The sequence below is a fragment of the Ornithodoros turicata genome, chromosome 1 (genome assembly GCF_037126465.1).
Source record: "Ornithodoros turicata isolate Travis chromosome 1, ASM3712646v1, whole genome shotgun sequence".
NCBI lineage: Eukaryota > Metazoa > Arthropoda > Arachnida > Ixodida > Argasidae > Ornithodoros > Ornithodoros turicata.
In genome coordinates this window covers 183,545,000-183,569,480 of record NC_088201.1, presented here as the reverse complement: position 1 = coordinate 183,569,480, position 24,481 = coordinate 183,545,000, and the positions used below count along the sequence as shown (strand labels likewise).

The 24,481-nt window shown below is 45.9% G+C and overlaps 1 protein-coding gene across 2 annotated transcripts in view; it reads left to right on the top strand.

Moving 5' to 3' along the window:
- Window positions 1-874, top strand: part of LOC135373791 (uncharacterized) — a 46,328-nt gene extending 45,454 nt beyond the window's left edge. The window contains exon 11 of one of the 2 annotated variants that reach the window (XM_064606861.1): window positions 780-874. In XM_064606861.1, the coding sequence (XP_064462931.1) occupies window positions 780-839 (60 nt within the window). In that variant the 3' untranslated portion in view covers window positions 840-874. The remainder of the gene's footprint in view (window positions 1-779) is intronic. The other variant, XM_064606867.1, reaches the window with a different exon arrangement.
- The last annotated feature ends 23,607 nt before the right edge of the window (window positions 875-24,481 follow it).

The following is a 24,481-nucleotide window of genomic DNA, read 5'->3' as shown; positions in this document are numbered from 1 at the left end:
TTTAACTACATCTATAACTACTTAACGTTGTCCATCAACACGAATCCCGTTCTATAGTGTTCTTGGACACCTAAATATGAAACAAGCAGTGATAAAAGTGAAGATTTAGTACATATGCACGACACAATTGCTCTGCACCTCCATTCTCATCAAACAAGTAGCTCAAGGTAAAAGTCGGAAGCACAGTCGTGCCGTAAAGCTGCGACAAAATCGGAAGTAGTTGGCGCCTGCAGTAACCTAACTACTGCAGTGAACTACTCGAAATAGTAGTTTAACTAGTGGTTGCCACATTTCTGCAAGTAGTTGTTAACTACTTTTTAACTACAATCAGGTAGTTTAACTAGTAGTTTAACGATACATGTAGTCAACTACTGGCCATCGCTGCTGAACGGTATCCTGTTCACGGAAGCTCAGAGCAAGGCTCGTGAAGCCGCGGTTAAGAAACACTGCATTAGAGCAGTAGTTCCGTAGAACTGGGACAATTCTTTGCATAGGCTTCGAATTTGGTAACTTAATCTGTTTTATATCCCCTATTGAACAATTCTCGTGAAGATTTCTGTTACCCACAAGGCAATAACGTTATGCGCGTAGCAGTGTACGCAATACAAGAAGCTTATAGCTTGGTCAAAGGTGTGCTTTACCTGATGCCTCACTGAGTCATGATTCCTCCATCACATTTTGTCATTCTGCACAAACTTTTTGGAGCGTGGACATTAACAAATGCTGCCATGCGACACAAGGTATCTGACGCTACAAGGCTTCCCTAATCATTGTTTCAGAGCAATGGTCATTGCTATAATGGTGACTGCAGGACAGACGTACCGAACTTTTCATACTAGCAGGACCACGGATACGACAAGTCCAACCGACTCCGTTTGACGTCAGTGCAATAAAGTGCATACATTTCAAATGTTGTGACTTCTTTGCCTCACGCGTTACATGAGCTTCGTTCTCGAACAATAACATTGCCAATGTTTAGCTATTCGAGCAGCGACCTAAACTCTTCACTCCCTCACACTTTCCCTCAGACATGTAATGCTTTCACAATTCCTGTGACACTACATAAAGAAGCTTTGATCCTGTGGGATTCTTCATCTGGTACCCTACCGACTCTGCCCAACCAGCCACACAACACCAGCAGCAACACCCCTCAACGACAGAATATTTATTTGCTTATTTCCAGCGATCATATCAGAGCTAGCCTTATTGTCTTTCTACCGAAAATATGAAGCCCTTCGCAAACTCCATGTAACCAGTAGTATTGACAAACCACAAGTACATCACATTTAGATTTAAATTACGGTATTTAAAACTGAGGAAACTTACACACACTGACACACACAACAATGCAACAAAATGTAATATGACGTTTCGTTAAAACTGCACACCATCTGAGCCAAATTTGTGGACAGTAGTGGACAAGGACAAAACACGTTGTGGTCACGAGGGAGAGGCCACTCCGTGAATAAAGGTTCGAGCTCAGTGCTCGAAGTGTATGCGCCTCAACTATCTTACGCCCTGTCTGTACTGGACGTCCCGCCTACATCCGCGACATGCACGAAGCGGACAGTAGCGGTAGTGGACGACAGCCCGCAGCCGCTGCTTTTGTCGCACAATTCGCAATGTGCTCGCCATCGTTTATACGCTCGCGCCCAGATATATGGTTTTAGCAGGCCGAATCAGTTTGCTTTGGGCTGTGTCACTTCGTAGGTCACAAATCTACACCACGTTTATCCGTGCTGCCGTAAGACAACCTTCTTCACGTTCCAGACGTTCTGACCGCCCCTGCTGCTGAAAACCCCTTCAGCTCTCTAAAGACTGCTGTGATCGGATCAGCTCAACCGTGAGCTTATTTCCACGGAAGGGAAGCCTTGGGAGACCCCAAGCCTTCTCATCAACTTCACCGAATGCAGCAGTACTTGGCAGTGCCCTTTTTGGACCAGAAGCTCCTTCGTGAGCTATTCCTGTTCAAGCTTCTTCCTGCTGTCCAACTCACGCTCTATGTCATGGACAGCGCCAGTCAGCCTGTCAACCTGTCAGCTGTAGACAATGGACATTCCTGCATTCTGCAGGCAAACTCCTCTGTGCATGCTCAACAGGCGTCCACGCCATTGTCGGACAGTTCCGACCTCACCTACCCGCGTACAGAGATGCGCTGCACAGCCGACAAGTTGGAGCGTTTCCCTTCCCATCACCGGACATGTTCTCATCGCTCGCTTTGCCCACTTCTGCGTTTGAATTAACGTTTATCCTATCACAGCTTGTTGATCAACGCTTACAGGTGTGAATTCCTGGTTTCTGCCATGGAATTTCTCGGTCATCAGGTTGACACTCAAGGGATCACTCCTCTTTCGAGCAAAGTCGACAAGATGACATCTTCTTTGCCCACATCAGTGAACTAACTCCGCCATTCCTTGGGCATAGTAAACTTTCATTTCCGTATCATCCCACACTGGCAGCCATTCTTCGTCCTATCGAAGATCTCATGGCAGCACAACCCAACAACATGACGTGGTCCCCAGATACCATGGAAACAAGCCTTCCTTCCAGGAAGTGAAAGAGGAACTCGCGTCAGTAACAACTTTGAGCCACCTGGCCAACGACGCCTCCCACTCTCTTATGGTTAGTGTGCCAAGTCTGCGTTGACATGCTGCGTTCTACTCTTTATGGCAATTGCTGCTGCTCCTCCATAGAATAACTGCAACAAAAATATCGTAGCGTGAAGCCCTCGATGTCATAGGCTTACTAAATGAGTGAAAATCACCTTTCCTTTGCCATTCTGAACCTAAATTACTAGCAATCAAGCGCTCCAAGTTTTTCTCACTTCCCCTTTCTTCCTGCTACATATCACGTCCCACTAGTTGCAGTGCTGGCGACATGATGAGACGCAAGCGAAAGCTGCCCTGCGACTACGTCATTTCACATCGTCCCGCGATCGCGATTGAGAGGTTGTCGTATGTAAGTACTCCCGCATAATAGTGAGGGAAAAGGTGCATTTGGAATTCAGGAACACCTCAGTGTGCGTCGCACGAAATGTATTGTTAAGCTTGTGTGTCTATAGTGTTGAAGCAATTAATGTGACAACTGCGTTTTCACTGCAAAACTGTGCGTGCGTCGTCAAGTTTTCTACGAATTTCGGATATTAACTCAGCTGTAAGTCATACACTCCGAAAAACTCCGTTTTTTGCAAATACAATAAACTCCGCAAAACATCCTCCGGTAACGCCCAGAAATAAACTCCGAAAACCCGGAACCATATCGACAGGGTGGTCCAACAACCATGAGAGAAATTCATAGTAAAAACATAAGCCCGGAGAGGGCTTACGGCAAGCCGTCGGGTGACCTCATTTTTAATAAAGAAAACTCGGATTCCCGCGCTCACCGGCCGTGTTTGTTCCGTGGGTAAGACTTAAAACGTTTTCCCCCCTCGACTGGCGTGTCAATGTAACCTCCTTTCTTCGCAGCTTTGCGCTCAAACTACGACCCGTCAAAAAAGAGGCGGAGCCAAGGACTCATTTTCGGCGAATTTATTTCGGCAATTGCCATTGCATTACAAGTTTATGTGCTATACTGAGTAAAATGATCACGAGGAACCCATCTCCGCAAAGAAAACGTTCGGTTGCCTTGGGAAATTTCGGAGTTCAAATCAAGAAATTAACTTCCCGTCAACTGAAATGAAATAAAAATGTTGCCAATATATGGCAAAAGTTATTGGCAGAAAAAAATTCCTTGCTCGCATATCTCTCCGGGGCCTACGGTTTTTTACTATCAATTTCTATCATGGTTGGTGGACCACGTTGTATATCTCAGCACTCTCCGAGAGTGCTGGAAACTGACGACAAATAGATTGTCGAGCGATGTCAAGTGATGTCAGATATTCTGATGCTTGTTTCGCACACACGTTTGTGTGGTCGACTGTGTCTAACTTGGCAAACGTTCGATCTCAGTTAGAGCAATTCAGTTAGTTCCACGTTTTGTCGTAGCGTGCATTGTTTATTTGAAAAAAGTTACCCGATAATTCCGAAACACCGTATGTACGTAAGACACAAAACCGTATCATAACTTCGAAGCTCTCATTCTGTAGACGGTAGTGGCAGCCTCCTCTACAACAGCGTTGCAAACGACGAGAGATGCACAAATTACCTTTTGAATTTTCCCAGAAAAAGTGAGGCGTCGATTATTATTTGCGTTTGACTGCCCACAACGAGAACCTCAGCTCAATTTTTTTTTAACTCCGTGTTAGCGCCGCGAAGCATGCTGTGGGTATGAGTGGCATAGAAACGTGGACAAATAGAGAGCGCACCAGAAAGGAGTGGGAGACAGGGTAGTTAATATGCGCCCTGGGTCGACTTCAAGGGGAAATGTGCCAGAATTCATCTGCAAAATCTACCGGAAAACCCGAAGGAAAAGCTCAAACAGCTCAGCTAGTGCCAGGGTACCCGTGCCACCCCCCAGTCTTGGCGTGGGAGATGATCCTCCTGACCAACCGCCAACGAGCTGGTCAGCTGGAAACAGATAAACAAAATTTCATCTCTGTATTCACGTTTATCCTATACGTGACGTTCGGGCAGAGCACAGCTTTCCGAGAGGCCTCATCTGGACGGAGCTGTCCACAGGACTCACTCCGTCATGGCTTGTCTACGGTAGAATAGCCACGTCGTTGCTACTCTGACAACGACATGGTTCCCGGCCTATGCAGCGTATACAGGTTCCTTCAACACGCAAAAGAGGTTCGCCAGCAGATATACAAATTGTCAGCAACGCCACTATACAAGATGCTGCGACGTTTGACGCATACGCTCACAGTGTCAGCCCAGAGTGTGGATCCACACATCAGATGTGGAGGCCCCCATCGAGGATCTGTTTCGCCGGTGCGCTGTCCCACACAAGATATTCGACATCGGTGAAATTCACTGTGAGGACTTACCCGACCGAATTCGGCACTCGTCGCGACAACGGGCGCACGTTCCCTGAAGTCTTCTACGTCGTTCGTCCAAAACCAAATAACAAAAACTAAACCAAAAAGAAACAGTCCAAGTCCAACCAGCCGAGCCTAAACGAGGTCCAAATAAATGAATCATGATGATGATGATGATTAGTAGTTCGTTGCGCAGCAGCGACGAAGGCTACGAAACGTTGTTAAAAGTGGCATGGGGTATAAGTGGAATGGTAAAGTTAAAATCAGTACGTGATACAAATTAATTCAAGTATTCTGTTTAAAAATGGTTTGCTTAAAATTACTCGGCATTTAAAAAAGCGGTGTCTCTAATAAAATTTTACACTCTGCTAACGGTTAAAAGAGCATCGCCTAGCAGTAGCGCTGGGTGGAGCGTTAGATGATTTCTATAAAACTCCCGGAAGTGACAATGACGAAGCGGTTGAAATAGATGAATCAGTCCTGTCCTCCATATTCATCCATACGAATACATCGGTCCGATTTATGTTTGTTTCATATTACGCAGTGTTGTTCTATACTACGATTCACTGTTATTAACCGACGTTGCAAGTTCCTAACAGTGTTGAGAAAAAAGCGCTGGTGTACTGACGGTAAGCGGAACGAGATTTCTAATTACAAATGCCATTATTTGCAACGATGGTTCAACATTTTATTGGGCGCTGTGTCGCGCTCGTCTCAGTCTTCCACGATGGCATATTACGACGTTATTTCATTTGGGCGCAAAACACATCAACGATACCTATCACTAGAGAGTTCTAATCGCTTCGCAAGTCTTCTGAAAGCGGTTCTTACGATCACAGAACCACCGAAGACAAACTGGTGTTGTAGCTGGTACCGGTAGGAAATGGCTGCGCCGTTGATTTCTAGATATACACACTCGAGGTAATATTCATCACTCTCGCGCTGTTGCCTTCACCACTGTAAATGGCGCGTGTCGACTTGTAAGAATTTGTAAAGACCGTTATATGCTCGGTCGGCGAGGGAACAAAATCGTTGCTGGGGGTGGTCCCTGTCGGAGTCCTTTTGTGAACGCTCGATGAGCCTAGAAACGCAGCGGCGTACGCACTTCGAAAAACTCGCGAAGCACTCACATTTATGTAGAATAGCGAAGGTGTCGTAACATCCTTTCTCCTTGTCCTACTCAAGACGAGTTGGTCGTGCCGCTGCGGCGAGGAAATCAACTTTTGGGGCTTTGCTTTCTTCGGTCGCCAAAACCACCAACCTTTCCTCCGAGTGGGCATCACCCTTCTACTTGTATTCACACGCTTCGTCATGGTTGTATTGTCAGACGAGATTGGAGCGAAAGGCGCAGCGGACGACGATCTAGTTTGGTAGACGAATAACAAGATGGAAATAGTTCCGAACAGCATACAGACTATCCCGTAGCACATAGCGCACTTGAGCTTCCAAGGCTGCGGAAATGGCATTCTCTGCACCTCCTCCGCTGACATCTGGAATTGTAGTTCCCCAGTTGGCATAGTATGAGCAGGAAGAGGCGTTCATATGATAAAGATAGAAAGGGACCCCCGTTATTCGGCTCCAGAGCTGCGTTCTTCTTCTTCGCATGTTCTCTTCGTTGTTGGCCTCTTCTTCTTTGTTGATGTGACGCTCAGTGCTCCACAGAAAACACAGCAGAATGCATTGTCGACTGTATGCTTTCTCTCTGATAATTAGAAAGGTAGCCGGATCATCCATTATCTTGAGGGTACTTTAAAGGGACCGAAAAGTGAACATAAACCTATCGAAACTTTATGTTCAGCGAAAAGCTTGAACCTTCAAAAGTTCAAACATCAAAGAACTCCGCTGAAATCGCTGTAGTTTTTCTGAAATCGAATTTTCCATAATTGTATGTCCAGGGACCTAGTAGGAAACCGAGCAGTCTGTCAACAATTGCATGACCCCGCGCCATCTGTCGAGGACGCATGTAATACGCGCACTTCCGAGCGCTAATCCGGCGAAAACGAAAATGGCAGTGGGCATTTGTGACCACTTACTACGTCGAGAATGTCGAGCCTCTTGAACATGAGTGCGCTGGAATTCCACATTCGAGAACTGTCGCTCACACAGAACTGTTGTTCGTGCGTTAGCGTGGTGGAAAGTGTGTTCTTCGCAGCAGAAGATTCCTCGTCCAGAGATTAATCGGAGTCACATTCGTCCTCAGCAGTAGCTCACGGTGTCGTGAACATGCACTGCTTTGTGAAATTTCCATGTATCAGGGAGAAGCACTTGTGTAAGCCGAAACAAGCGCTGTTTTTTCGTCGTGCAGGTGTTCATGTGTGAAATGCAAACCGACGGATACTACAGTTTTTTCTGCCGAGATGTAGAGAATGCGTGTGGAAGGCAGACAGACAATTGCATCAGAACTAACGAATATTTCGAAATACTGTGCCTTGACACCGAAGTACTGCAAGTGTCTTTTACATACATCCGAGAAACTGAAGAGCATGGTCTTTATGCGCTACTTGAACAGAAAACTGGACGTAAAGCCCTTATTTCTGCAGGAAATTCCGTTGTACCACCTGTCTTCCATTCACAAGAATGATATGGGGTGCTCCGAGAAAATACAATAGAAAGTACTCCACTGGATCTCGATCTGCGTCATGCATGCAATTAGGGATGCTTTCCCATCAGTGCGCAGACTTGTAGAAATGTTGATGTCAGCATATTTTCATTTCGTGCTTGCTGCGAGTTTTTGTCATTGCTTTTTCCTTGCTGTCACAGCATATTATAGTTTCTAGTTTGTTCCTGGAGGGTTAACCTGTGGGCATAGATGTGTTTGTAGGTTATACTCATGTCTCAATTGTACATGTGGGGAGTAAGTAAGATACTTTTCATCAGTGTCATTCAGCTCAACTGTGTTCATAACCTTTTAGTATACTTCTCAGTGACCGCGTTTCTAAATGTCAATTAATATTTGAACCAAGATTGGGATTTAACACTTAACTCTGTTTTGATAAATGGAGTACTTGTAACTGATTCATTATCACGTCACCAACTAACGTTTGTAAAGAAGGACTTGAAGGCTGACTTCAATTATTATTAACCCTTTATCTGGGTTCAAAGTTAACCATGCACCATTGTTGTGCATAGTACTCCAAAGTGGCTAAATAATTTATTGCATAAGTTCTCTGTCACTGTAATTGAGATGTACTTTTGTAAAGTACTTTTGACAGCCCTGTAAATTGAAACTGGCATCAACAAATGCATCGTAACATTTGATTGAAATATAATATAAGAGCAGAAGCAACGTTTTGTCACAACTCAAACTATATCTTTCTTCTTTATCGTCCAAGGATTTAGGAAACAGAGTAGGACTTCTTGCCCTCTGATGTTTTGACATACTTGATAGAGTTGTAAAACCTGCAACAAAATAAACAAGAGACGTATAAACAGTTTTGCCTTTTGCTTTTGAATTTAACAAGCTAGTTATATTTTACCATTTGTTCACTTTTGTGTTCTCTGTTGGTGAAAAGATTAGAGGAACAATAATGCTGCAGATCAAACAATGACCTGTCATCTTGATGAAGATGAGAACATTTCTTCAGGCATGCTAAGTGAGACAAAGAAATTTACAATGAAGGTTGCACAAAAACAGCAAATCTCAGTCGACTAAAACTCTATATATGTGGATATTACCACATCATGTAGTTTCCTTCCAAAAGTAAGACTAGGCAAGGTTGTTTGGTAGCTGTTGGCAGGTTGTTGGCATGTTGATGTGCTATACCGTTATAGCACATAAATATAGATAAGGGACAACAGTAGACACAGTAGACAAGAGGGCACAGTAGACAGCGTGACGGCTGCAAACAAAAGTGAAGATTTATTCAACAGAACAAGAAACCGAAAGCATGAGTAGAGAAAGGCAGTGCCCATGCAGTGTATGGTGAACCACACTAACCTCTGAGAAGGTAGGATCGGAAGAGCAATAAAGAGCAATGACGGTTGCGTCCGAGATAGGGGAACTTTGCAAATTTCGGACCAATATGATGTGGTAACCTTGCATGGCTCACTACAGCTCTTACACACATTGAACAATTCCAGTAGTGGGACTTCAAAGACAATGAACGTTCGCTGTTTCATTGGGCATTCAAGTGTAGAGGATGCATCTCTAGAAAATTAATGAGCGTTCCTTAGTCATAACTACACCTCAGCAGGAAGTATTCTTGTACCCTTCAAACAAGCTATAGTAGTACTCATCGGTTTCTTCTCCTATTGTTGACGTCATACTAATGTTCTGCACCTGTCCAAAGACTAAAAAAAAATGTCACAAAGTCTGCAACACGTAACAAATCTACTGCTTCCATCTGTGGACTTTGCATACCTGCTTTCAGCTATTTCTGTCATGTCAACTTGAGTGCCTGGATCACACACACACGAAGCAGTCTTGCGCCACTTCAACACTGGAAGGCCCTAAAATTAAATTTGTTGATGTTCATAATGTTGAGTACGGGACAAGTAGGATAACATAAATGGAATACGTCATCGCTATATCATAATTCATACATGTGTGACGCCTGTACGTACCTAAGACGTTGTGTTGAAGTCGTCACCTCGGTGAACCAAAATCACTGGGTACTGAGCATCAGTGTGCTTTGTTACGTCTTCGCAATTCGCCTTCTACGGCATATTCGTAGTCATCGGCAGCAAAATAAGCTCAGCACACACGACACGACTGCTACATCTAATAACCGAGTGTTTCGAACCACATTCGTTTTCGCGCACTCTCCTGTTGAATCTTGTGGTAGAAAACGCCCGCCGCCGATGGTGAACGAACATGATTTTTGCATCCCTCAACACCAAAACAACACCAGGCATATGTAGGTCTCTCGAATAATTGACACAACAGCCACGAACGTCATTCACTTACACTTTACGCGCGACCAGCATAACCACCCACGACGTAAACAATAAACGCGATAACACAGATGGCCTTGCAGATGGCGCGGCGGATCGTAGCTCGTAGCGGCGAAGTAGCTGAATGCTTTATTAACGTAAAAGCTATGGAAGTGAGCGTCATTTTTAAAATGCCGTCTAGCTGTAAGATAATGTGCGTCAACTTTGTTCTCTACAAAATTAACTCTCACGTGGTAAGGGTTGACCAATCCCTGGGAGCCCTGTACCCGAAACCCAAGTTGCTCTTTTTCGCCGTTCGCTGGCAGCACCGTCCATGTTCCGGCAATCTTCAAAATATTTATACGTAAAAAATATGCCGAACTGAGAAGTAATGCTTTCTGTGTCTTATCAAACAACGATGTTGTGCACGACAGTGGGCAAAAATATTGGGGTTATTTTTCACTTTTCGGTCCCTTTAAGGCCGTCACAAGACGCATTTACATGAACTCGACATGAGCTGGTCAAGTTGGGTTGACGCGTTCCAGTCGCTCATTAAAACTGTCGGGTCGTCTTGACCCCGCGTCACATCGAGTCGAGTCAACCCGGCAGCAGGGTATACAGCATGGGTGCTGAAGCGGCGGCATGCGGGTCGCATGCGACCCGCCTGCGGCTGCCATTCGGCCCGCGTGGCCCATCAGGAAAAATCGAAAAAATATTCGGCCCAAGCTTTATGAACGGTCGTGGCATTAGCATGAGCTATGTACTGGTGCAATTTCCAAGCAGAAAACCCTACACGGGTGCCCTCAGTGCCATCGGAAACGGACATGTTCAGTCGCAGGCTTGGTGATCTCTCGAAATTGCAGTAAAGATTCTTCGAGCGCGGGAGCCTTGAAACTCAGCTTTGTTCTTCCCGATATTCCGCAGCCATCATCAGAATTCGGGGACACGACACAGATAGCCGGCTACGCATGATAGCAGATGCAAGGAAGCCAACTCGACGTATTAGCACGATGATATGTGAGGAAGGAAAATTCGGGGAAGGACGAGAAGGAGAGATAACCAAGATAACTTTTAACGTCATCTATCCGGCAACTCCCGGCCGAGGACGGTAGCAATGTGGGGGAAGTAAACATTGCTTCCAGCACCGTGTGTAGGAGATTTCCGGCACACGTCGAAAGAACCCCAGGTGGTCCAAATTGTCCGCAACCCTACCATGCGGCACGTGCAACAGGTCACTACACTGGGCAGACAAACCCAATACGTGTAACATCACGGCAGCATTGTTATTATCCGGCAGCGCTTACGCACACGATGATCAACAACAACGAAGGCAGTGGGGCACGCACCAAGGGCTCGTGCTCAGATCTATGAAAAAAAAAAAAATGCAGTGCGTGGCTACGCACTGGAAACATGCGTCAAGTCATTTATTGTGCTCGAATATCATTGCAAAATGAAAATTCACGCTACAGAAGCTCGTGAAAAGAAATGATTGGTACGCGTGACAAATGCACCATCTTAATATTAATAATTCGTTGGCTTTACGTTTACGCTTACGGCGAGCTCTTTCATGAGCACTACTACGACTATACGTTTGTTTGGCTTTACGACGACGGCTTTACGTCACGAGCCGATTATGACCATGAGCGATGCTACAGTGGATGGTCTGTAGATTGATTGGTCTATTTGCGAACAATTTCATGATGCAAAAGCAGCTAGCGCTTTAACGTATCGGCTTTCAGACATATGTCGGCACAGTTCCCCTAGAAGTCGGCCCAGGACGCACATTCCCCTAGGGCGTGAGTCGTGACGTTGCCCACATACGTGAGGCCGACAACGGCAAGCCCTATCACCACCCCCACCCCCACCCACCCGCTTTAACGTAACCTTTAATCAGTAGACGAAAATATGCTCCAAGACCCGGGAGATGAATACATAATCCAAAATCTTTTACTACTTCCCCCTTACGCAACAATATAAAACGAAACAGTTGACGTTTCGACATATACAGGCGGCATCATTACGAATCATCAATGAATCATCAATGAATCATCAGTACGAATGGTCAAACAATGGTGCACGTCAACCTGTTTTTCCAGGAGGGCGTTGTACACTTCTGGTAGGTGTCGCTGTTTGTGTTACACGCTGGTATATCCCGTCTAAAAACAGGATTGTAACAACTTTCTTGGGCCCCATCGTATCTCCCGTGCCAAGGTTTTTGCGTTATGAAAGTCAAACACGTGTCCGCTAACCCAACAGTGATCAACCAATTCGGTTTTCATTCGTGTGGCATTCGTAGCCATTCGCAACGTCACTGCTATGTTCTTTAAAACGTGTTACTCGCTTGCTGTCTGTCTCACCGATGTAGGTTTTGTCTCATTAATAGTGAATTTCGAATCGATCGTCAGGACGCCGCATTAATAGTGAATTTCGAATCGATCGTCAGGACTACATCACTCCACATGTACCCAGGTCAACAGTGCTAAGCCATCGCGCCCAGCATTCCACTGCAAGACTGACTGCTTTAAATATTTATTCTTTCCTCGAGCCGTCGAAGAATCGAATTCTCTGTCATCTGCACAGGTCTCACACCACTCTGTCATGGCATTTGTGAAAGACATAAAGGCTGTTGCATGATGTGATATGTGCCCCTTGTAAGCTATTTTGGACCTTCTGTGCCCCTCCTACTAGGACCCTTTGCAGGGATTGTAGTATTTTATAAATAAAAATTATATAAAAACATTACCTGACAATTCTGAAATACCGTATGCATGTAAGATACAAAACCGTAACATAAGCTAGAGGCTCTCATTTTGTAGACAGTAAAGGCAGCAACATATACCCTCATATACAACAGCTTTACGTGTGACAAGAGAAACATAAATTGCACCAGAAAAAGTGAAGCGTCGATAATTTCATTTGGTTCTGCTCTGAGGAGATAAATGGCGAAAGGGAAATAAAAAGACGAACAATGCCAACAACGACAACCTCAGCTGGAATTTCTGAATTTCCATGTTAGCGCGGCGAAGCAACTGTCGCTATAAGCGGAGTAGACATGTTGACAAATGAAGAGAGGGCAGGTGGCAGAAGTCCTGGGACAGGGTGGTTAGTATGCGTCCTGGGTTTACTTCAGGGGAAGGGTGCCGACATTCGCCTGGAAAGTCTCCCTGAAAACCCAGGGGAAAACCTCAGACAGCACAGCCAGTGCCGGGGTACCCGTGTCACCTCCCAGTCACGGCGTAGGAGGCGACATCCTAACCACACACCCTTCGAGCTGCACCAACCGCCCTCTCGAATGGTATCGTTATCAGTCCTGATTTGTTGAAAACGGAAGGCGCACGCCTTTTTTGACACTTATGCTCTTCATAATTGTCACAAAAAAGGCGACTGCCTTTCAACAAATTATTCGAGAGAATGGTTGTCTAGGAGCGTGCTATGCGGTGAAGTTTATTTCTAAGAGTGTGTAATGAGTTATAAGTGAAATGATAAGGTTAAAAGCAGCACGTGATACAAATTAATCCAAGTATTCTGTTTTTTTAAGAAAATGGCTTGTTAAAAATTACAAACCGCATCTAAAAACTGGGTCTCTAATAAAATTGTAGACTCTGCTAACGGTTAAAAGAGCGTCGTCCTGCAGTAGGGCTGGGTGGAGTCGTAGGTCTTTCTATAAAACTCCCGGAAGTGACGATGTCGAAGCGGTCCAAATAAATGAACTAGTCCAGTTCTCCAAAAGAACGCACAGGACTGGTCTGATTTATGTTTGTTTCTTATTATTCAGTGTAGTTCTATACTACGATTCACTGTTATTAACCGGCATTGCAAGTTTCTAACAGTGTAGACAAAATAGCGCGGCTGTATCGACGACGAACGAAACAAAATGTGTAATCACAAACGCCATTATTTGCAAAGATACCTTCACATTTTATTGGGCGCTGTGTCGCGCTCGACTCAATCTTGCACGACGGCATATTGCGACGTTATTTCATTTGGGCGCATAACGCATCAACGATACCTATCACTACAGAGTCCTAATCGCTTAGCAGACTGTCTTCTGAAAGCGGCTCTTACGATGACACAACTATCGCAGACAAAGTGGTGTTGTAGCTGGTACCGGTATGGAATGTTGGTTCTCCCGTTGATTTCTGGATATACACACTGGGGGTAATATTCATCACTCCCGCGCCGTTGCCTTCACCACTGTAATTGGCGCGTGTCGACTTGTAAGAATTTGTAAAGACCATCATATCCTTGGTCGGCGAGGGGACAAAATCGTTGCTGAAAGTGGCCCCCGACGAAGTCCTTTTATGAACCCTCGATGGGCCCAGAATCGCAGCGGGGTACGTACTTCGAAGAACTCGCGAAGTTCTCACATTTATGTGGAATAGCGAAGGTGTCGTAACATCCCTTCTCCTTGTCCTACTCAAGACGAGTTGGTCTTGCCGCTGCGGTGAGGAAATCAACTTTTGGGGCTTTGCTTTCTTTGGTCGCCAAAACCACCAACCTTTCCTTCGAGTGGGCGTCATCTTTCTATACTTGTATTCACACGCTTCGTCACGGTTGTATTGTCAGACGAGATTGGAGCGAAGGGCGCAGCGGACGACGATCTAGTCTGGTAGACGAATAACAACTTGGAAATAGTTCCGAACACCATACAAACTATCCCGTAGCACATAGCGCACTTAAGCTTCCAAGGCTGCGGAAATGGCATTCTGTGCACCTCCTCTGCGGACATCTGGAATTGTAGTTGCCCGGTTGGCATAGTATGAGCGGGATGAGGCGTTCATGGGATAAAGACAGAAGCGAACCCCCGTTACTCGGCTTCTGGGCTGCAGTTCTTCTTCTTCTTCGATTCTCTTCGTAGTTGGCCGCTTCTTCCTTGTTCACGTGACGCTCAGTGCTCCTCAGAACACAACAGAATGCATTGTCCACGGTTTGCTTTCTCTCTGATAGTTAGAAATGTAACCGTATCACCCATTATCGTACGTTTCTTTAAGGCCGTCAATAGCCGCATTTACATGAACTCGACTGGAGCAGGTCGAGTTGGATTGACGCGTTTGACTCGCTCATTTAAACCATGGAGGAAGGAAACACAAGGAGCGGCTCTTCCCGCCAGACAAGCGTAGCCACCCTCTAGCGGTCGGTCGAGACAAAATCGCCATTGCTTCCTGTCCACCACGTGATCCCCTCTAAAGTTTCGGTTTTGCAAGGCTTTATTTCTCGCGCTGCTCTCCGTATGATTTTGGTTTTTGAAAGTAATTTATTGTGAAAATGTGAGCACCGTCGTAGAAACGCCGTATGGTAATGCATTCCTCTCCCGGCTGCGGCTCTCAGTTCTGTCACGGGAACGCGTTTTGTTCGTAAGTACACGGTAACTTGCTTTAGTCGCCCGTGTGTGTTCGAGTCATCTTGAATTGTTCATTTGGGACCTCAAACTCTGCCGCAGATTCATTTCATATCTTCTGTTGTTGTACAAATCTGATTAATGGAACGGCATTCTTTACCACTTAGTCCAGAAGGTAAATACGTTGGAAGTAACCGTTGCCACACGTGATGTTTCCGGTCCCGCATACTCGGTTTGCGTTCTGCACACTGTGACTGGTCTTGTAATAGAACAATAAACACTCGAACACACAGAAATGAAGTGCAAGCACGCGTTCAACGTAATATTGCCATCTGAACTGCGACACAACTACAGCTCGCGTCGTCTGCTTTGCTGGAGCCATGCTGTCTGGACGGTCACGTGAGCGGTCACGTGGTAGACAGGAGCATCCCAGAATGCAATGCGAGGCCGGCTACGCTCGTCCCGATAGAAAACTGTCGGAGCGGCCGCTCCTTGTGTTTCCTTCCTCCATGATTTAAACACTGTCGGGTCGTGTTGACCCCGCGTCGCGTCGAGTCGAGTCTACCCGACAGCAGGGTATACAGCACTGGTGCCGAAGCGGAGGCAAGGTGGTTGCATGCGACCCGCCTGCGGTTGCCATGCGGCCCTCGTAGCCCCTCAGCAAACAATTCTAAAAAATTCGGCCCAAGCTGAACGGTTGTGGCGTTAGCATGTTCTATGTACTGGTGCAATTTACAAGCAGCAAACCCTACACGGGTGCCTTCAATGCCACTAGAAACGGACAGGTTCAGTCGCGGGCTTGGTGATCTCCCGAAGTTCGAACAAAGACGAGAGTTTAAGCTGAGCTTTTTTTGCTTCCGGTATTCCGCAGTCATCATCAGGATTCAGGGAGACGACACTGAAACCCTGCTACGCATGATAGCAGATGCAAGAAAGCAAACTCGACGTATTAGCATCAGGATAAGTGAGGAAGGAAAATTCGGGGAAGGACAAGAAGGAAAGATAAATGCAGGATAAATTGCAGGAAGCAGGATATCCCACTGGGCTTCTCCTCGACGTTGCCGAAAAACCGCTGCGGAAGTTGAGAGGCAACAACAAGAACTCGCGCGAAATAGGCTTTCGAATAACCTCAAGAAAGTAGGGGGAGACACGGAGTCCCAGTAGTCATCTCAGCACCGTCCAAACTGCAAAGCGTGCTTGCGGGTAAATAAACCACGGGAACCAATTGAGTCCAAGTTCAGACATAGGTTCCACGCTCTAGAATGTGAGGAAGAGGTCGTTTACTCGATTCCTATGTCGTGCGGTAGGAAATACGTCGGGCAAACGGGGAGGTGCCTGAATACCAGACTCAATAAGCACAAGACGTTGGTGTCCAACGTAGCCCCATCGGGCCATCTTGCACTACATTGCCGGAATTTACCGATGCCATCCCCTCTTCCAACTGACTTCAGTTGTAGCGAGGGCAGAAGACAAGACGACTCGGGATATTATAGAAGCCTCCCTCATTACCGAGCCTGGAACGGAACAATGCATAAGCTGTCCGTCCATTGCCCTGACAGTCCCCGAATTGGAGAATTTGGGACACTGCGGACGCTGACCCGCAAAACCGAGCGACCTGGTTTTCCCCTTAAACCTATTCTCCTCCCCCTCCCTAACCTTTCACGCTGTTCTTCTCTGTGAATAAATCTTCAGTTGTGAGTTTGCAGTCATCGTGTTGTGCCTTCTTCTATACAGGGTGTCCCAGAAAACTTGTCATTGAATTATAATAAAAAAACTACGCCACCTGTAATCATGCGTTCAACGGCATTTGTTCTTATTAGGTTTTCGCCACCTTGTAAAGTTAATGTCATGTACCCCAAGTTTAATTATGGAAATATTTGCCAACTGAACTCAGAAATTTACCAAGGGGAGGTCACTTTTTTACCCCACCAATATGAAGAGCCTGCCGAATTCACTCAAATTCATGATAATTGACAGTGATATTCACGAGCTATCCCATCGGAAAAAATAGAAGAATATCATGCTTTTCGGAGCACCGGACCATAACGCGCGATGTCTTTTTGAGTGCAATCGCTCGCAGTCCGACGAAGTGAGGTTCCGAAGCCAGCCCACAGAGTGGTAGCAGAAAAAGTAACAGTTCCTAAAATTGGGAGAGGGAAAGCATTATCCCAGCGAATGTCGGATGTGATAAGCCATGCCTGCGTTATCTCTTTCTGCGATGCCGGGGTGGGCTGGGTTTCCAACCTCCTTTCGTCGGACTGGTAAAGAATGCGCTGAAAAATTCATCGTGCGCTATTCTGTGCGACCTCCGTAGAGCATGATGTTCAGCTATTTTTTTCCGGTGGGATAGCTCCTGAATATCCCTGTCAATTATCATTAATTTGAGTAAATTAGACACGCCCTTCACATTGGTGGGGTAAAAAAGTTACCTTCACTAGCAAATTTCCGACTTAAGCTCGCAAAAATTTACGTATTTAAACCTACATTACACGACATTCACATGAGGAGGTCGCAAAAACCGAGTAAGAACAAATGCCGTCGACCGCATGACTCTAGGTGGTGTAGTTTTTTTATTATAATTCAATTACACGTTTTCTGGGACACCCTGTATGTGTCCCTGTCTTTTTGCTGCATAATATCTACTATGTCACGTAACCAACTACCCCAACTATCAACAGTGCTAGAGATAAGAAAGATAACTTTTAACGTCATCTATCCGGCAACTCCCGGCCGAGGACGGTAAAAATTTTGGGAAGTAAACATTGCTTCGAGCGCCGTGTGTCGGAGATTTCCGGCGTTTCAGGGGCACTGTGCCAACATTTGTCTGGAAAGTCTCCCGGAAAACCCAGGGGAAAACCTCAAACAGCACAGCACAGCCAGTGCCGGGGTACCCGTGTCACCTCCCAGTCACGGCGTAGGAAGCGATCATCCTAACCACACACCCTGCGACCTGCTCAGCTGGAAGTGAAGAAACAAAATTGTATCTCGATATTCACATTTAACCTGTACATGACGTTCGGGTACAGCACAGCTGTCCGAGAGACCACAGGACTCATTCCGTTCAGGCTTGTTCGTGACAGGGAAGTCAACATAAAGGAATGCTGTCGGATGCTGAAGATGACGACTTGGAACCCGGCTTATACCCTTTCCTTCAACGCACAAAAGAGGGTCGCCAGTGGACATATAAATTGTCGGCAACGCCACTATACAAGATGCTGCAACGTTTGACGCATACGCTCACAGTGTCAGCCCGGAGTCTGGATACGGTCACCCATCAGATGTTGAGGCACCATCGAGGAACTGTTTCCCCTGTCCCATAAAAGATATTCGACGTCAGTGAAATCCACTATGAAGTCTTACCCGACCGAATTCGGCTGTCGTCGCGACAACGCGCGCAACGTTCCCTGAATTCTTGTACGTCGTCCGTCCGAAACCAAATAACAAGAAACGAAACAAAAAACTGTCCAAATCAAACTAACTGAGTCTAAACCAAGTCTAAATAAACAAATGAATCAGTCCAGCCCTCCATATGCATCCACAGGACTGGTCTGATTTATGTTTGTTGCATATTATGCCGAGTTGTTAAAAGTGCGCTCTTAAAGGGTCTCTGACCAGAAGCTGGAGAGCGTTTTCCGCAGTGGCTACCGATAGAAAACGCAAAAGCAACTTCATATACGAAAATTCATGCCTCAACACCTCGTAGTTTTCGTAAACTCGAATTTTGAACATCGCGGTTCACGCCGACGCTGGCACACCTAGCGTCAAACCAAGAAAACGTACGCATATATAGAAAACTCATCTGGTCATCCCACCGGGATGACGTCAATCGCCCATGCAATCAGCGCGCAGAATGACGTCACGTGATCAAGCACTACAACAACAACTTTCAGCAAGAACCAACATTTTTACGCCGATATACTGTTGTCACAATGTCTGGAAATAAAAAGTATGTATATACTTCAAAATCTACGACCTGTTTTATAACTGCGATAATCTAATTAGTGACTTCCGTGGAAAGAGGAGCTACGAGGCTACGAGCTACGACGACTTTCAGGATCCAGCGCGCTATTTCACTGCGTTAGCGTAGTGTGTGTATTTCCAAGTTTTCCTTTAGTTATATCTTTTGGAACAACGACCAATTTATGGAGGTACAGCCCTTACTTCATTTGACGTGCCTCGGTTGTGTCCTCAAATCGAGATTATTCGGCGGGCATTCAGTTCCGTACGATACTGCGCGTTCAACCGCAGCGGCAGGTATGGTTGGCAGTGGAGTTTGCCAATCGTATTTGAAGAATGCAGACTATGAGACGGACCCCTCAGTTTGAGTACAAAGAACCTCCGCCTACAGCAGTCCGCAGTGCTTTCCTTGAATCTATCTTCCAAGACTGTTGCATCTGGACGTGACGAGGTTAGTGATGATGATGATGATGATTGGGATTTTTTTGGCGCAGCGACAACGAAGGTCATAATGTGCCAAGGTTGGTGAAAGTTAAAATTGTAGTGATTTATTTAAAACCACAAGGTAGCATAGATAAAAGAACAAACGCGATTAAAAATTTACAACTTGTCGAGTATACCGACGTCTCTAAAAAACTTAAAAACGTTCTCAAAATGAACAAGAGGTTCATCACCCAGTAAAAGAGCTGGATGAAAAGGAATAAAGTTCTTATAAAAGTGTTGAAAGTAGCGTTGACGATGAAAATTGTACAAAGGGCATTCTATGAGAATGTGTATAATGGAAGTTGTGTATCGCAGTTCATACAATGTGGTGGCTCCTCTCCCTCAAGTAGGAACCCATGTGTAACATATGTGTGTCCTATCCTTAGCCGGCAACGTGTTCTCTCTTGAAGCCGGTTTTCAAGAGGATAAGTAGACCTCCCAATTTTACCTTTGATGAGACGGAGTTTATTATTGGTTTGAGTTTCCCAAAACTGCTGCCACTTCACCTTCATTTTGTATTTTAACACGCGAACTAAATCCTCAAACGGCACATCAAAAGGGGTAACATCATCGGACTGCAGGATGGCAGCTGCAGCCCGGTCAGCACATTCATTTCCTGCAATGCCCACATGGCTGGGCACCCAGCAAATGGTTAGCTTGTACCCTTTGCTAGTGATCAATGATGCTAAACGTCTCGCACGTTGAATAAGGAAGTTTTTTGTTTTATGGAAGCTACATATCGCATGCAAGGCACTAAGAGAGTCAGTGTAGATGACTGATGATGTGATATGATTCTGTAAGATAAAGTTCAGCGCCAAAATTATAGCATAAACTTCAGCGCTTAATATCGACATCACCAGATTTAGGCGATGTGCCCTTGTCGATGTTGTCGTTACCATTGCGCACGATACGCCTGTGCTTGTTTTTGATCCGTCTGTGTAAAGGTCCACATGATCACCAAAACTGTTATTGAGGTGTTTAAATTCTTGTTGCAGTACAACTGAGGAGGTATCGGTTTTTCTGTATTTGGTTAATGATCAGTTTGACTGTGTTGGTGCTGACCATGGAGGAAGATCTTTGCCAGATTCGGATACCAAGGAATTGTATTCAGTGAAATGATACCATTGAACCTGGTGTGCAATACGCATGGACAAGGGACATGTAGCAGAGGGTCTGTTAAGAGACAGCTGTCTAAGACGTGTACTTTTGCCACATGGAAGCGCCGCATGTTGAGGGTAACTTTTCGTCCTCAACGCATAACGGATAGCGAGATAAGTACGTCGCCTCTCGAGGGACATCTCACCACTTTCAACATATAGGCTTTGTACTGGTGAGGTCCGGAGAGCTCCGAGGACTAGTCGTAGCCCTTGGTGGTGTATGGGGTCCAGACGTTTCAATGTGGAGGGGCGTGCCGATCCGTAGACGATGCTTCCATAGTCTAGCCTTGATCGGACAACCGAGGTGAAAATACGGTGAAGAGTCTGTTGATCTGCTCCCCAAGACCTGTGCGAGAGGACTTTTAACAGATCCAAAGATTTTGTACATTTCACTTTCAGGTTACTTATATGTGGCAAGAAAGTGAGTTTCCTATCAAAAATCAGGCCCAAGAAGTTGTGTTCCGGCCTGACTGCAAGAGATATCCCGTTCATATGAAGAGATGGATCAGGAAGCACCCCTCTCCGCCTTGAAAAGGGCACGCACACAGTTTTGTCTGCTGAAAACTTGAAGCCGTTCTCAGTGGACCATTTATTCATTTTGTTAATGGCAAGTTGCAACTGTCTTTCGCATGTGGCTAAGTTAGAGGATGAACATGAAATCTGTAAATCGTTGACATAGAGTGAGTATGTGATAGTCGCGGGTAACGCTTTGGCAACAGAGTTCATTTTGAGAAGAAACAGGGTGACACTCAGCACACATCCCTGCGGTACGCCATTCTCTTGTACAAACGGACGGGAAATAGTTGTACCGAGTCGCACCCTAAACGTTCTTCCAGTGAGGAAGTCCGAAATGCACTGGAAAAGGCGCCCGCGTATTCCGCACGATTTGAGATCAAGCAATATGCCGTACCGCCAAGTTGTGTCATATGCCTTTTCTAGGTCAAAAAAGATTGATACACAGAGTTGTTTTTAACGAAGGCTTCGCGAATATTAGTTTCCAGACGAACAAGATGATCAGTGGTAGAACAGCCAGCCCGGAATCCACACTGGTATCTGTCAAGCAGGTTATGTTGTTCTAGGTAATACACGAGGCGGCTGTTCACCATTCGTTCGAATGTCTTTCCTAAGCAACCCGTGAGTGCTACAGGCCTGCAGCTTGTTGGGTTTGAAGCTTCTTTCCCTGGCTTCAAAAGCGGTATGATTGTTGCAGTCTTCCAATTGGAAGGAAGGTGCCCTTCTTGCCAAATTAAATTGAAGAAATATAGTAGTGCTTCTTGGGAAGTTTTTGACAAATGCTGGATCAATGAATATGTTATACGATCTGGTCCAGGTGATGTTTGCTTTGTTATTGACAGAGCTTTCAAGAGTTCAATCATTGTGAAAGGCATGTTGTAGAGGCACCTGTCACCTCCACTGCTTTGAATTGTTGCTTTTTCAGCGCTTTTCTTAATTTTTATGAAGTCTCTACTGTAATGTGACGAACTGGAGACGTTTTGGAAGTGCTCGCCAAGGACATTGGCCTGTTCACTCATGTTTTTGCAAGGTACTCCATTAACTTGTAAGAGTGGTATTGTGAATCCTGTGTAATCGCCCTTAATTTTTCTAACTCTGTCCCAAACCACTTTAGAAGAAGTGTTGCTGCTCAAAGATGACAAGAAGTTCTTCCATGATGCACGTTTAGCTTATTTTCTTGTCCACTTAGCTTTCGCTCGAGCTCTCTTAAATTGGATCAGGTTGTCTGGAGTCGGGTACCTACGAAACATACCCCACGCTCGATTTTGATCTTTCAGCGTTTTCCCGCATTCATCTGTCCACCAAGGTTTGAGACGCTTGGGGAGACGGCCAGATGTCTGCGGGATAGATCGCTCAGCAGCATTTATAATTATCCCGGTGACAAAACGGTTTGCATCTTCAACAGACCTACCAGCTAAGGATGATGCCACAAGACTGGCTTCCTTTTTGAACAAGTTCCAGTCAGCCTTGGACAGTTTCCATCGTGGTGGTCGTGTAAGAAAAGTGTTTGTGGAACCACGAATTGTCAGGACTACGGGGAAGTGGTCACTCCCACGAGGGTTCTGTTTAACGGTCCAGTCAATACAATTATAAATGGAAGGACTACTAAGAGATATGTCTAAGGATGAAAAACTTTGTGTTGAGGAGTTTATATATGTATGTAATCCTGTGTTTAGTAGACAGACTGGTCGTGAAAGGAATAACCTTTCTACCATTTTTCCCCGGCTATCTACCTTTGAACTGCCCCACAAGGGATTGTGGGCATTCAGGTCACCTAGAATTAGGTATGGCTGAGGAAGTTGGTCACAGAGCTGTTCCAAATCTCTCTGTTGTATTACCACTGAAGGGGGCAGGTGCAGTGAACATATCGTAATGACCCTGTCCAGGCATACCTGGACAGCTACTGCTTCCAAATGTGTCACGAGTGGGATCTGTTTTGCAGGTGTGGATTGTGGAAGGACCACAGCCACACCTCCAGATGTACGTGTGGTGTTAATACGATCCTTTCTGAAAACATTGTGTCTGCGAAATGGGTTTACACTTTGTTCATTCAGATATGTCTCTTGTAAGCAAAAACAGACTGCATTGTATTTTTCAAAAAGGTCGTGAATGTCATTTATATTTGAAAAGAGGCCTCGACAATTCCACTGAAGGATTACCTCTCCCATAAAGAAAGTAGTGATAAATAGCAACAAAGAGAGACTGTACATTATGTGGGAGGTGTAACCCTTGAGGGCTTATGTTTCCCTAGGGACGTACTACCCCAGCCTCGGCCTCCTTTTTTCGTTCTTTGTTCCTTCCATGGGGAAGGATTGGGGGGAAGGCTTGACGATGATTTCTGCGACATGCAGTCATCATCGTCAACATCCATCGTGTGTGTGGCAGCCTGGGATGAGCCCCCTGTGAGCCCGTCCCAAACTGACAGCTCGCCATCAACCTCCGTAGAGGTTGTGGCCACTACTTCCCGGCTGCCCACCTGAGCAGCTGGTGCCAGCGGAAGCAAGCTCTCCGCAGGCTTTTCTTGTGGGGGGGGGGGGGAGTGGGGGGTGGAGACCCAGAAGTCTGCGTCTCCACAGATTTCCGCAGTGGTGCCACTCCCCGGCGCACCACTTCGGAGAACGTGCCTTTTCTGGCAAATTCTACCTGTGTCTTTGCTTCTCTGTATGAGATATTCTGTGTTACTTTCATTTTGAGTATTTCTTTCTCTTCCTGCCAACGGGGGCAGGACCTGGAGTAGACTGGGTGGCTCCCTTTACAGTTTGCACAGCGGACTTCGTTTGCACAGGACTCTGCAGAGTGGTCCATGCCAGCACATTTTGGACAGATCGCGTGTCCTCGACAGACCTGCGAACCATGTCCAAAACGCTGGCACTTGAAACAGCGTCGCGGATTCGGGATATACGGACGTACATGGCAGTTAAGATAGCCTGCTTTGATGGTCTGAGGAAGCCTGTGCAATTGAAAGGAAAGGACAATGTGCCTCGTCGGGATGTCTTTACCATCCCGACGCATCACAATTCTCCTCGCCGTCACAACGCCTTGGTCTTTAAGCCCTTCCTCGATCTCAGTGCCTGAGCAGTCAAGGAGTTGAGACTCTGAGATGACGCCCTTCACGATGTTAAGTGTTCGGTGTCTGGTCACAGTGACTGATATATCAGAAATTTTATTAAGTGAAAGGAGAGCGGAGCTTTGTTGCCTTGTGGTCACTTCAATTTGCAGATCTCCTGTGGTCAGCTTTCGAGC